The sequence below is a fragment of the Giraffa tippelskirchi genome, chromosome 2 (genome assembly GCF_054371585.1).
Source record: "Giraffa tippelskirchi isolate mGirTip1 chromosome 2, T2T-mGirTip1v1.2.pri, whole genome shotgun sequence".
NCBI classification, from domain to species: domain Eukaryota; kingdom Metazoa; phylum Chordata; class Mammalia; order Artiodactyla; family Giraffidae; genus Giraffa; species Giraffa tippelskirchi.
In genome coordinates this window covers 166,153,769-166,166,640 of record NC_137276.1, presented here as the reverse complement: position 1 = coordinate 166,166,640, position 12,872 = coordinate 166,153,769, and the positions used below count along the sequence as shown (strand labels likewise).

Below are 12,872 nucleotides of genomic sequence, written 5' to 3'. Positions count from 1 at the left end.
GATCAAACCAGACAATCCTAAAGGAAATCCATTCTAAATATACATTGGAAGGACTGATGCTGAAGCTGAAGCTCCAGTATTTTGGTCATCTGATGTGCACAGGTGACTCACTGGAAAAGTCCCTGATGCTGGGAAAGATTGAGAGCAGAAGGAGAAGGGGGTGACAGAGGATGAGATGGTTGGATGGCATCACTGACTCGACATGAATTTGAGCAAATTCTGGGAAATAGCGAAAGAAGGGAAGCCTGGCGTGCTGCAGTCCATGGGGTTGCGAAGTGTTGGACAGGACTTAGTGACTGAACAACAAGACAGTCACCATCCAAGGACATTTCTGATAAACATGTACTCAGCGTGTCCTTGACCTCAACATGCTATGTCGGGAGCTTTGAATACCAGGCTAAAGGATAAAAGATTCACACTTTATAACTAGTGGAGAGCTAGAAAAGATTCTGATCAGAGAAAACAGGTTATCAGAGTGAAGGGCTGAGGTAATTTTGTGCCAGCAGAGGACTGAGTTGCAGTGGGAAGATTGTGGGACCACAGTCATTGACTGAAGTGATGGGAACAAGGGTAGATATGAGAGTATTTATGGAAAAGCATCACTGAAAATTGCTGTCCATTTTGTTATAGAAAGCAAAGGAAGTGTCAGGTATGAATATGGAACTGCATTTTTCCAAGTGTGGTTCTTGGACCAGTTAAAGAACCCAACTCAGGTCCACTTGTCCAACATAGAGCAAAGCCAATGTACTGACATCGAGTCCTAGTGAAGGAAAGTACAGTATTTATTGCAGGGTGACTAGCAAGGAAAACAGAAAGCTGGTGCTCAAAAGATCTGAACTCCTTAATAGTTTTCAGGGAAAAGTTTTTAAAGGCAACATTAGGAGTACACACATAGGGTATGTGATCAGCTCATGGACATTCTTCTGATTGGTTGGTGGCGAAGTAACAGGGTGATGTTTTGAGAATCTTAATTATCAACCTTCTATTTCCATCCAGTCTGGGGTCTACTGCTTGTGGTCAGCATGTAATCACCATCCTCCACTGGATGGGGTGGTGGTGGGGGGGGCGGGGCGTGGTCTTAGTTTCTGCAGAACAACTCAAAGATATGCACCAGATTGTTATCCATATCCCTTCAGGAGGAACTAGGAGTCCTGTGGCTCTGTTGTTCTAATCATTAACTACATGAGCCTCCTCTTTGAAACTTGAGGAAGGCCAAACAAGAACAGGGGACATGGAGAGACTTTTGTACCTGGAAGATCCTACTCAGTTTCAGTTCCCTCTTTTCTTTGATGTTTCTCAGTCCTGAGAGGAACAGGGGTGGGATAATAAAAGGAATACAGTTTTGGATAGAGAAGTTAAAAACTCGGTTTAGGGGGGGACTTGCCAGGGTTTCAGATCTCTGGCATTACGATCATCTGGGTAGAGTTGGAGCTTGTTAAAAACAGATTATCTGGTCCTGTTTCACACTACTTAGTTCAGAATCTGTGGGTAACATGGTGCCTAAGTTTTAGAAAGAACCCCAGGTGATTCTGAAGCATTCTAAAGTTTGAGAGCCTCTGACTTGAGAGATTCAGTCCTTAGTGATGAAAAGTGTGGCGATACCATAAACAGGAATCAAAGACACTGTAGTGAGGAGATGCTCTCAGGGAGCTGCCAAGGACAAAGATGAGTTCCAGTCACCCCAGCCTGTTGGGCTGGCTGGAGTGGAGAGGCCCAAGGGAGGAAGACTGCTGGTCTCCTAGCTGGCTTCCACCTGGCATCACATGTGTCAGGAGACAGGACCATGGTTCTCAGGGGAAGATAATCTGTTCACCTACTAATGAGTTGTAGCTGAGCCCTCTTGGGAAAGTGATGGCTTTCCCTGCCATAGCAAGACATTTATTTTGATCATACTTGTTCCAAAGATGAGACAGAAAATGAATTGCTGCTAACTGATAATTGCTGATAATTGGGCATTTCAAGTGTTGCCCACATGCTCTCCAGTCACAGCCAATGGGGAGCAGGGTGGTGCTGGCAAAGGATGAGCCATTCCCCTTTAGAACTAATGTGCAGTGTGCTATGTAAGGAAGCAGAAGTAATGATTTGATGGACTGTCCTGGGTACTCTCACACATCATGTGTACTCGTGCCTTTAACAGAACAAAATGTTTTGTTGACACCTGATGACGTGTCAGCTCTCCTTCCTGAGCTCAGAATAATGGCTTCTACAGAGCTGAGGGGCGGGGCTGGGAGGTAGGAGCTGTGTGGGGGCAGTTCTTCACTCTATGTAAAACATCTTGCCTGTTTTATCATGGATCAGATTATGACACAAAATTAATAACATATTTCAAATAAGATGATTAATCGGAGAGAGCCAGGTAGGGAATCAGAGAGTTGGAATTCTGATTTCACAACTGTTTGCTAAATATCTTCATTCCTTTCATGGTTTTGCCCTTCATCACACAGAAAGTTCTCACATCAGACTGTTTGAGTTATTTCGCTTATTTATTCAGCTGATGTTCTTTGAGGACTTAGCAATGAACCAAACAAAGCCCCTGCCCATGCGGGGCTTATATTTAGGAAGTAGAGAAAAACACTACTGCAAACAAACAGATGTTATGTGATAGCCAGTGAGCTGAATGAATAAGCCATGGAATGTGTTTAAGAAAAGGTTCCAAGTATGTGAAATGGAACCTACACAGTCCTTGGGGCCAGAATGAGCTAGGTGCATTCGTGAAAACAGGAGAATGGTCAGAGTATCATGGTGAATCAAGGGAGAAGGGACAAGAACCTAGGTTCCTCCGTAAGTTATGATGCCCTTAATTTATGATGGTGCACATTTTAATGATGCTTTAGCCACCTAAACCACTCACATGTAAACAGAGCTTAGACACCAACTTAAAACTTTGTTCAAAGGTAGTTTCCTTAAAATGCAGGGTCCTCCTGCATTTTAAGTTGGAGTTCTTCTCCAATGTTAAGTGAAAGTGAAGTCTCTCAGTTGTGTCCGACTCTTTGCAACCTCATGGACTGTAGCCTGCCAGGCTCCTCCATCCATGAAATTTTCCAGGCAAGGATACTGGAGTGAGTTTCTATCTCCTTCTCCAACATTAAGATTCTATCATATTAGAAGAATCAAAAAAATCAGAGTCCCAGGACAGAAAGCAGCTACACCTTTGATTTTCTCCCATTAACTTGGTTGCATTCATACCCACTGTTCAGAAAATATCAATACTTCTCTTCAAAAGGATTTTTCTCTTCTCCTTAGCAGCTAGAAATAACTGTCTCCTCCCCTGAAAAACAGAGTCTTGATTGTATACTGGTTGGAATAAACACAATTAGATGAGGAAGAAAGGGGGTGATTAGGGAATTATGCATAATGGCTGTTAGATTGGCTCCCAAATCCAGTTCAGGATGTGAGTGTCTCTCTTGGAAAAGGCTATTCTGGGAAAGGACTAATTCTGGTGAAAAAGTTGGGGAAAGTTGGGGCATGAGAAAGGAGGAAGAACTTTACAAGTGGTTTGCAAGATTACCTGCCTGCTGTTGTGGTGAGGAGTCCCGGGCTGACCAGGACTACTGTTCCCAGTGACAGGGCAAAGATCAGGCCTCCAGCTGAATGAGTTGGCACAGCTGTCCCCAAGACAGTAGGCAGCCATGCTTGCACTTGGCAATTCATCTCTATAAACATTCACTGAGTATCTCCCGCATGTGCAAGGCTGATGGGGCACTGGGGGCAGGCGAGTGATGAAAGGGTAGGATACAGTGGTGAAAACCTCGTACTTCTTCAGGAATCAACTACCTGCAAAGTGAGACAGTGCAGAGGGAGAATGCACACAAAGGGAGAACTTTGAATGTAGGCTGTGAGAGGTACTGAAATGGAGGTTCCTATCTAAGGAGTATGGAGCTAGAGACATTCAAAGTCATATGTTGAGAGCATGAGTTTGAGTTGACTTCAACATGTCTTAAGCAAACCCCTCTGCCAAGTACCATGCTATGTCCAGAAATCACAGAGAGGTCAGAGTCTAGTGGAAGAGACCAGCCTGTGGGCAATAACTGTAGTTTGAACAGAGCAGAGAAGAGTGATACCACCCCCAGCCTGAGTGGGCTGTTAAAGAGAAAAGACTTTCCAAAACTGGAGATTTTGAGATGGTGCTTAAAGGATAAATACGAAGGAGGCTGGTAAATGGATGTAGGGAGAAAAAAAGAGACATTTCACGTGAAGTGAAAAATAGCAAGAACAAAACTCAGAAGGTAACAAGCAGTTTTGGAGATATTGAGAGGTGGGACAGGAATTCGTTGGAGGTGGGATTTGGAGGGGGTGGGGCTGGTCACAGAGGACTTCACACGTCATGTTAACGCTTCCCTCATAGTTCAGTTGGTAAATCATCTGCCTACAATTCAGGAGAGCTGGGTTCGATTCCTCGGTCAGGAAGATCCCTTGGAGAAGGAAATGGCAACCCACTCCAGTATTCTTGCCTGGAGAATCCCATGGACAGAGGAGCCTGGTGGGCTACAGTCCATGGGATAGCAAGAGTCAGACGTGACTTAGCGACTAAACCACTACTACCAAAAATTATACCCCAGTGAAATGCCTTCAGGAATGCAAGGGTTAATTCCACGTAAGCCTAAATTTATCATTCTTCAGATGGATTTCATATCCCTAGTTTTTTTATCATTAGGATCCAGCTATATTAACAATTTATAATTTATTTTTAAACCTTTGTGTATAAAATTACTCCTTTGAAATTAAAGGCACATCTTGCCAGAATCAGATTGAGAACTATCATTGGGTGCTACTTCCCACTCAAGTTCAGACACACACCTGTCATTTATCAAAACCAGAGTGTGAGTATGAAAATGAAAGAAAACATGAAAAAATCTGTCATCTACTATCCCTTGTGACTCACTTGCTTCTGCACCAGTGACAAGTTCCTCTTCCACCCAGTTTTTCAAGCCTTTCCCCTGGAGGGATCAACCTTCCACCTGCTTCTTCATCACTCCCATGCCCAGTCACCAAATCCTAGCCATTCTGTCCCCTAAATATTACTTAAACCTGTCTCCTCACAGATACTGCCATTGGCCTCATCTGAGCTATTATTGCCTCTTGTCAGGATTTCTGCAGGAACTTCCTGTTTTCCTACCTGTGTCCCTGCCTTCATCCAATTGATTCTGCACAAAGCAGTCAGATCAATAATTTTTAAATCAAATCTGATGGTGTTGTTCTCCTCCTTTAGCCCTTCAGTGGCTCTTAGGCCACACACTGGAATGGAGCTCAGCCCACCAAGGCTTAGCTCTATCTGGTGCCTGCCTTCTCTGGGCGCATTTCTTACTAAAGCCTACTTAAGCCATGCTGCTCTTTTCAGTTGCTAACTTGGTTAAAGTCCTACTGTCTCTCAGGTCTCAGCTAAACCTCATTTCTTTAGAGTGAGCTTCCCTGACTGTTGGCACTTTCCACCCTTGCAATTAATGATGAATTGTGTGGTTTCATATCTAGTGCTCATTACCCACCTAGACTGAGTTCCTAGAGTCAGGGCCAGTCTGCCTTGTTTAATCCTGCACCTTGGGCTGTCCTCTGGCCCAGCACTAGGCCACCAAGTGACTAACTATATATTTATTAGAGTGTGTGAATAGCCATATCCCACACATGCTTCTCTGCATCCAGTAGACCCTTCCTTCAGACAAAAAAATAAAAGGAAAACCTCCTATTGTTGGAAACACTTAAATACCAATTCAAAACCATCAATAGTATGATTACCTATCATCCTATACTGTCCTAACTATAACTGATAATTGACTATTTTAAATAGAATCTTGTAGATGAGAGAAATTAAATAAAGGGGCACAAATAAGGGGTACTTTGATGGGTGCTTACACTTTGATAGGGTCCAAGGTGAGGCTAGAAACTCAATTTATTCTTCAGCCAGTGATGTTCAGGTTCTAGGTCTTACTAGACTTCCGATGCTGCACATTAATTTACAGTGTGTCACTAATTGTCAGGCACTGCTGATGTCTGCTCACAAACACATTTCTCTGCTCTGCAGTCCATGTTAGAACCCTGTATCCCCAGGGTTGGGGACCATGAAATCAAAGGTCAAGAGAGCTTATGAACTGTCTGAAACAAAATCGTCAGAAATTGTCATTTTGAACAATTCATTGATTACGTTTATCTGTCCTCAGGTACTTTTTCAGTCTCTATGTATTACTAAAGTAATTTTATTCACTTCCTAAATCTTTTGCTTTTATATTTGTTAAATTGATTTCCCTGCAGTCCCTGAATCCGCATTGAGGTTACACGTGTTTTCCCCACAGGTCCAGGTCTAATGGCAGAAGTTAGACTAAATGGAGACAATGTAATGTCACAGAGCAAAGTTATGTTTAAACTAAGTAAAAGCCTCTTAAATATGAAATAGACTTTTAAGTGGTTAAAGAAGAGCTAATTAAGTAAACTAGGTGTCACTAACGGAAAATGAATTGACATTTTAAAGAAAGCAAAATAACTGAAATAGCAAACAAATTACTTAAAAAAAAAAATGTTTAAAAATTGTGAAAGCATCCCCAGGGAGTATAAAAGCTAACCATTTGTGAACTAGCACATGCAAAACATTTCTCTCTAACCAATTTGCTTTAGAATATTATTTAGAATATTTATTAAAGCTAGAGATTGAAAATGAAAAGGAACAAAATAAAATTCATTAAAAAAGTGCCAGAGAAGTAGGTCACACTTAACTACTCAAAACGAATTTTTTTTTAAAAATTATGATCTGAAAATATGTCATAAATTCCCAAGCACTCATGAAAAGCTACAAGACAGCTCTTTTGTATATAAAAATTATCTCCAAGCTTCAGTTCATTCTCAAAAGGGGATTAATGAAAGTTTAAATATGCATAAAAATTAGAAAGTTACACCATCCATGGTACACAATATATGGGAAAATTTGTGACTAGAAATGTTTATCTTTGACTTTGCATGCTAATACCCATCATCCCTTTTACTGTACAGAATTGTGGGATCAAATTGTGGTAAGTCAAGTAAAAATGCACTCTCCTGATTTTTGTTGCTGAAATATCACCATAAGTAACTCAAAAGAAAAGTAAGCTCTTCTTTATTCTGAGAAAGGGATATTTAAAGTGCCTTTCAGTGCTGCCTTTCAGTGTTTGCAAAAGGTAAAAATTCAGTTCACTTACTATTGCAATTTATTTCTGCAGATGTGCCTCCAGAATATTAAAAGTATTGTCAGATTTTTGTTAGTATTTAAAATCTTTTTTTGATTGAAGTATGGTTGATTTACAATATTGTGTTAGAGTCAGGTGTACAGCAAAGTGATTCAGTTTTATGTATATATATTTTCAAATTCATTTCCATTATTGATTAGTATAAGATATTGAATATAGTTCCCTGTGTTATATATAATAACTTCTTTTTGCTAAAGTGTTTAAGCTCTTTACATTAAGTGTTTAGATAAAGTCATTTTTGAAAAGGCTTTTTTCCCCCTTCATTTTCATGGATAATTACCTGACATGGCTTTGTACCACCCACTTTCGTTAAACCTCATTTTTATATTTATATGTGCTTTTCTCTAACTAATAGCATCTTGGTATGACTTTATGATATTGCCACTGGAGACTTTGAAAGTTTCTGTACTTTATACAATTGCAGACATTAATTTATATCAAATGTCAGAGGATGTGAAGCCAAAGGCCAGATTCTGTAGAACCAGAATTCCCATGCCTGCAATCCAGGCAATGATTTGGTCTCTCTGCTTACCACAGGACAATCTGTAAAAGAAACAGAATTAAAGTACCCTTTTAAACAGGCCTAGTTCATCTAAATCATTTTCCCAAAAGTCCTTGTAAAATCTGAGAAAGCTAGTACCTCATTAATCACATGTTTAGTTGAAGTTTACTGTAGTAGGAGTAGAGTCAAATTAGTTGAATCTTGGCAGGATCTGCAACAGGTGTGTCCGTCCTGTAATTCTGATTTAATTGTGGCCATTTGATTTATTGAGTGCCAACTTCTCAGAGCCCACATGAACTGCTTCCCTTCTCCCTGGGAGACCCACATTTTTGTTAGGCTATGTGGACAAATGCAAAATGGACTCCAGGCTTTGATCCTACCAATATTTCAAGGGTTTTACTAAGGGGTATCCACTCCTCCTGCCAAGTGCCCCTCAGGACAGCGTATTTCTCACCTTCTCAGCATCCCCTCACCCATTGCTCTACTGCTTCAGTCACTTATTTTCTTTGTTTTTTTAAGTCAATATAATTTTATTTATTTATTTTTTTTGGTAAAAAATATATAGATGTTATGTTGTCAAATATAGTCATACACTTATTTTCTCAGCAAAGCTTTTGACTTACATGGGAACTTTTATCTATAGCTATCACTTTTCAACATTCATCAGTTTGTTTTCTCTCTCTTTTTTTTTTTAATGTGATTTACTTTTATTTATTTATTTATTTTTATTTTAATTGGAGGCTAATTACTTTGCAGTATTGTATTGGTTTTGCCATACATTGACATGAATCTGCCACGGGTGTACATGTGTTCCCCCATCTTGAACCACCCTCCCACCTCCCTCCCCATCCCATCCCTCAGGGTCATCCTGATACACCAGCCCCGAGCACCCTGTATCATGTATCGAACCTGGACTGGTGATTCGTTTCACATATGATAATATACGTGTTTCAGTGCCATTCTCCCAAACCATCCCACCCTCGCCCTCTCCCACAGAGTCCAAAGGACTGTTCTATACATCTGTGTCTCTTTTGTTACCTCGCATACAGGGTTATCGTTACCATCTTTCTAAATTCCATATATATGCATTAGTATACTGTATTGGTGTTTTTCTTTCTGGCTTACTTCACTCTGTATAATGGGCTCCAGTTTCATCCACCTCATTAGAACTTATCCAAATGTATTCTTTTTAATGGCTGAGTAATATTCCATTGTGTATATGTACCACAGCTTCCTTATCCGTTCGTCTGCTGATGGACATCTAGGTTTCTTCCATGTCTTGGCTGTTATAAAACAGTGCTGCAGCGAACACTGGGGCACACATGTCTCTTTCAATTCTGGTTTCCTCAGTGTGTATGCCCAGCATTGGGATTGCTGGGTCATACGGCAGTTCTATTCCCAGTTTTTTAAGGAATCTCCACACTGTTCTCCATAGTGGCTGTACTAGTTTGCATTCCCACCAACAGTGTAAGAGGGTTCCCTTTTCTCCCACACCCTCTCCAGCATTTATTGCTTGTAGACTTTTGGATAGCAGCCATTGTGACTGGCATGAAATGGTACCTCATTGTGGTTTTGATTTGCATTTCTCTGATAATAAGTGACGTTGAGCATCTTTTCATGTGTTTGTTAGCCATCTGTATGTCTTCTTTGGAGAAATGTCTGTTTAGTTCTTTGGCCCATTTTTTGATTGGGTTGTTTATTTTTCTGGAATTGAGCTGCAGAAGTTGCTTGTATATTTTTGAGATTAATTCTTTGTCAGTTGCTTCATTTGCTATTATTTTCTCCCATTCTGAAGGCTGTCTTTTCACCTTGCTTATAGTTTCCTTTGTTGTGCAAAAGCTTTTAATTTTAATTATGTCCCATTTGTTTATTTTTGCTTTTATTTCCAATATTCTGGGAGGTGGGCCATAGAGGATCCTGCTGTGGTTTATGTCAGAGAGTGTTTTGCCTATGTTTTCCTCTGGGAGTTTTATAGTTTCTGGTCTTACATTTAGATCTTTAATCCATTTTGAGTTTATTTCTGTGTATGGCAGTCACTTCTTTTTCAGCTGCCCTCAACTCCAGGGAAAATGTCTTGAGGCCAATCACTAGACCTTAAGTCTGGAGAACATGGAGTCTCTACTGCTACCCAAGAGCTTCAGCGATACTAAAGACCTTACTTTATTTGGTTGATCGGTTGATGCTGATTGGAGGAGAAAGATGAAAAGAAGCCAGAGACCACAATTGTCCTGGTGATTGGCTATCTTTAGTACAGCTCCAGTTGGGGATTGGCTACTCTGGACTTTACCTCCAGAATTAGGGAAAGAGTCCTAGGAGAGCAGTGAGGCAGGGTTCCCATGACTTGGTGCCACTTCCATGAGCATTTTTATGGTGGAGTGAGAGCCAGGGAACTGCCCTGACCTGACACTGCCTGTGTGTGTGCTCAGTGGTTCAGTCATGTCCAACTCTTTTGTGACCCCATGGACTGTAGTCTGGCAGGCTCCTCTGTCCATGGAATTTTCTAGGCAATAATACTGGAGTGGGTTACCATTTTCTACTCCAGGGGGTCTTTCTGACTCAGGGATTACTGCCTAATTTCCTGCTAATGTGTTTGACTTTATGGTTGGAGTCAAAGTTGTGAGAGGGTTAAACTGTGTCTGGCAGTCTATGTAGCTTGTTTAAAATAATGGGCTTATTAAGGCTGAGAAAACTGAACAAGTAATGGAGGATATTCTGAAGATCAAAGAGGAAGAGCTGAACCTAGTTAAGGGTGGGATTGTTATATTGCCAATGATAGTAATGAAATCCCTGTGTCTATCATAGATTGAACATTTCCACCTGGACTGCCACTTTCTAATTGGGATGGGGACTCTGATAGCCTAGCGGTCACACATGTTGTCACGTCTTTCCTTTTGCCAAGAAGTCATTGTTTCTGTCTTCCTTCTCTGACTAGGTGTTAGATTGGATTGAAAACCACGGTGAGGCCTTTCTCAGCAAGCACACAGGGGTCGGGAAGTCTCTGCATCGAGCTCGGGCCCTGCAGAAGAGGCACGATGACTTTGAAGAGGTGGCTCAGGTGAGATGCTGTGAATGATTGTATGTGTTTGGATCCTGGAGAGGGAGACCGGGGCTGTGGCTTTGGTGTTTGGTTGGGCATTCTGGGCTGCCCTCCTGCCTGATGGAAGGAGATCCTTGTTTTGGATCACTAGATGAATGGTAAATAAATATTTGTCAACTGTGGTCAGTTGCAGTAGAAAGAGTAAGGCAGGGAATAGGTAGCTGGGAAGGGTATCAGTACGGGATGATAACCCTAACCCCATGCCATCCCTCCTTACTGAGATAGAGGAATTGGGTGTAAAATCTGTTGCCACTTTGCTCATGGGAAGTACAGGTCAGAGAGAAAAATAGAGTGGGGAGGCTTCCCTTGTCACAGGCATTACTTTTCCCTGTCTGGCCAACAAGTAATCTCTTGATATAATCCACCTCTCCCTGCTTCTGCTTCCTGATTAGACTGTGTCTTTATGAGAGAAGAGAGTGTTGTACCTTCCAAAAGGCTCCTGCTTTTAGGATGAGTGTTTCCTCTGGAAAGGGGAGCAGTGGATGTGGGCCGCATAGGAAACACATATGTGCAGGTCCAGTCACCACGTCGCTGCCCTGTAAAGAGGCCTCTAGAGATGGGTCTCATATTCTGGAAATGAATCCTTGTTCATGTCTTGTTCCCTGTCCCCATTCTGGGGAAGGGAGTGGACAGTGGAGCTGCCTAGCATCCTAGAATTGGTATTCCACATAGGAAAACCACCCCTGACCATGATGGAGGCAGGTGGACGGGCGGTCAGTAGCCAGCTGCCTCGGCTCTGCTTTGTCCTGTGTAGTATGACCATCATGCTCAAGTGATGAGAAAGGAGGTGATCCAGGCAGGAAGGGGCTCTCTTTCTTGCTTCTGTTTTCAACTAGGTGAGGGCCACTGGGAGGAGAGAAGTGGATTTGACCCAGAATTAGGTAATTCCTGAGTTAGAGATCATTGTCAGTCAGTGAAAGCATTAGAAACCTGTGCTGGTTGTTATGGGCTGCCAGTTATGAGACAGTCACGAAGGGCATCACACAGGGTATGAAGTCAGAGGCTGGGGGCCGCTGGTCAGTAGCACTACAGAGGGTCATGATTGAGTGCAGAGACCTCTTTCAGCTTCTTTATTTTATGATTCTTTTGACCCAAGGCTGATATGACAAGGGAATTCTGAGCTCCCATTTTCTGCATTCAGGTTTAAAAACTGTCTTGAATCAAAGCAGGAAAAGAGCTGTCTCATCTGTCACAGTGCCTGGAAATATGCACTTCTGCAGGGAAGATCAGAGAAATGGCTACCCATGGGAACAGGTGTAGGGCAGCGCAAAGTCCCTGAACCAAAACTTCTCCACTCATGGGATAGTGGATGCACCTTTGATTCTCACTGCTCGTTACTCTTTGAGGTAAAGATATTTAAGGCAGTCATTAAAATAAATAGAAAGAAATTATAGCTGTGAAGAGTGAATGTAGCAATTCATTATCTGTCATTAAACTTTAACTTAAATCTTGTGTTGATTAGCTCTTGAATACGTTTTAATTCATTTGAAGGAAATGAATTAAGTATTTATGAGTCCTCCTTCATCCTGCAGATGGCACTCTTTCAACAGCCTGTGTAGAAGCCGAGCTGCGTGAGGAAGGGAGCCTCAGTCACGACAGCCTGACAGGCAGATGGTGAGGGGTCAGGGCCAGGGGGCTCACCAACAGGTGTCTCTGCAGGCCTTTCTAGTCCAAGCTGCTGAAATTGTCCATGCTCAAATAGAAGAGCTGGGGACCAGGAGACCCCTTCTAGTCCAGATAGATACTTGACTCAAGTTACCCATAAACTTATCAAATGACTCAGGCCATAGAGTAAATCAGATTTTTAAAAAACACTTATTACATACATACACATATACACACACACATTATATATATGTGTGTATATATATATATATATAATGTGTGTGTGTGTGTGTGTGTGTTGCATGTTAAATGTCAGTATAAACAAGCATAGGAATGGAATTGCTGCCCATAAAGGCATAGCTGTCAGGGGACAGATGCATCCATATCTTCTCAGTAGGTAGAATGGGCAATGGTGCTGCCATTTTGTCCTGAGATATTTTCTATAACTCAGTAGGGGAGT

At 41.7% G+C, this 12,872-nt stretch overlaps 1 protein-coding gene and 1 long non-coding RNA gene across 8 annotated transcripts in view; one reads left to right on the top strand and one right to left on the bottom strand.

The window, feature by feature from the left end:
- KALRN (kalirin RhoGEF kinase) overlaps positions 1-12,872 on the top strand; it is a 683,494-nt gene that overhangs the window by 317,200 nt on the left and 353,422 nt on the right. For all 7 annotated transcript variants that reach the window (XM_081571703.1, XM_081571704.1, XM_081571705.1 and 4 more), the window contains exon 10: positions 10,643-10,765. In XM_081571703.1, the coding sequence (XP_081427829.1) occupies positions 10,643-10,765 (123 nt within the window). The remainder of the gene's footprint in view (positions 1-10,642; positions 10,766-12,872) is intronic.
- LOC145538873 (uncharacterized) lies at positions 7,598-11,741 on the bottom strand. Its single transcript, XR_014077303.1, has 3 exons — positions 8,836-11,741; positions 7,849-7,949; positions 7,598-7,751 (listed from the first exon to the last, which is right to left on the bottom strand). It is a non-coding gene; the product is annotated as an uncharacterized LOC145538873 (long non-coding RNA).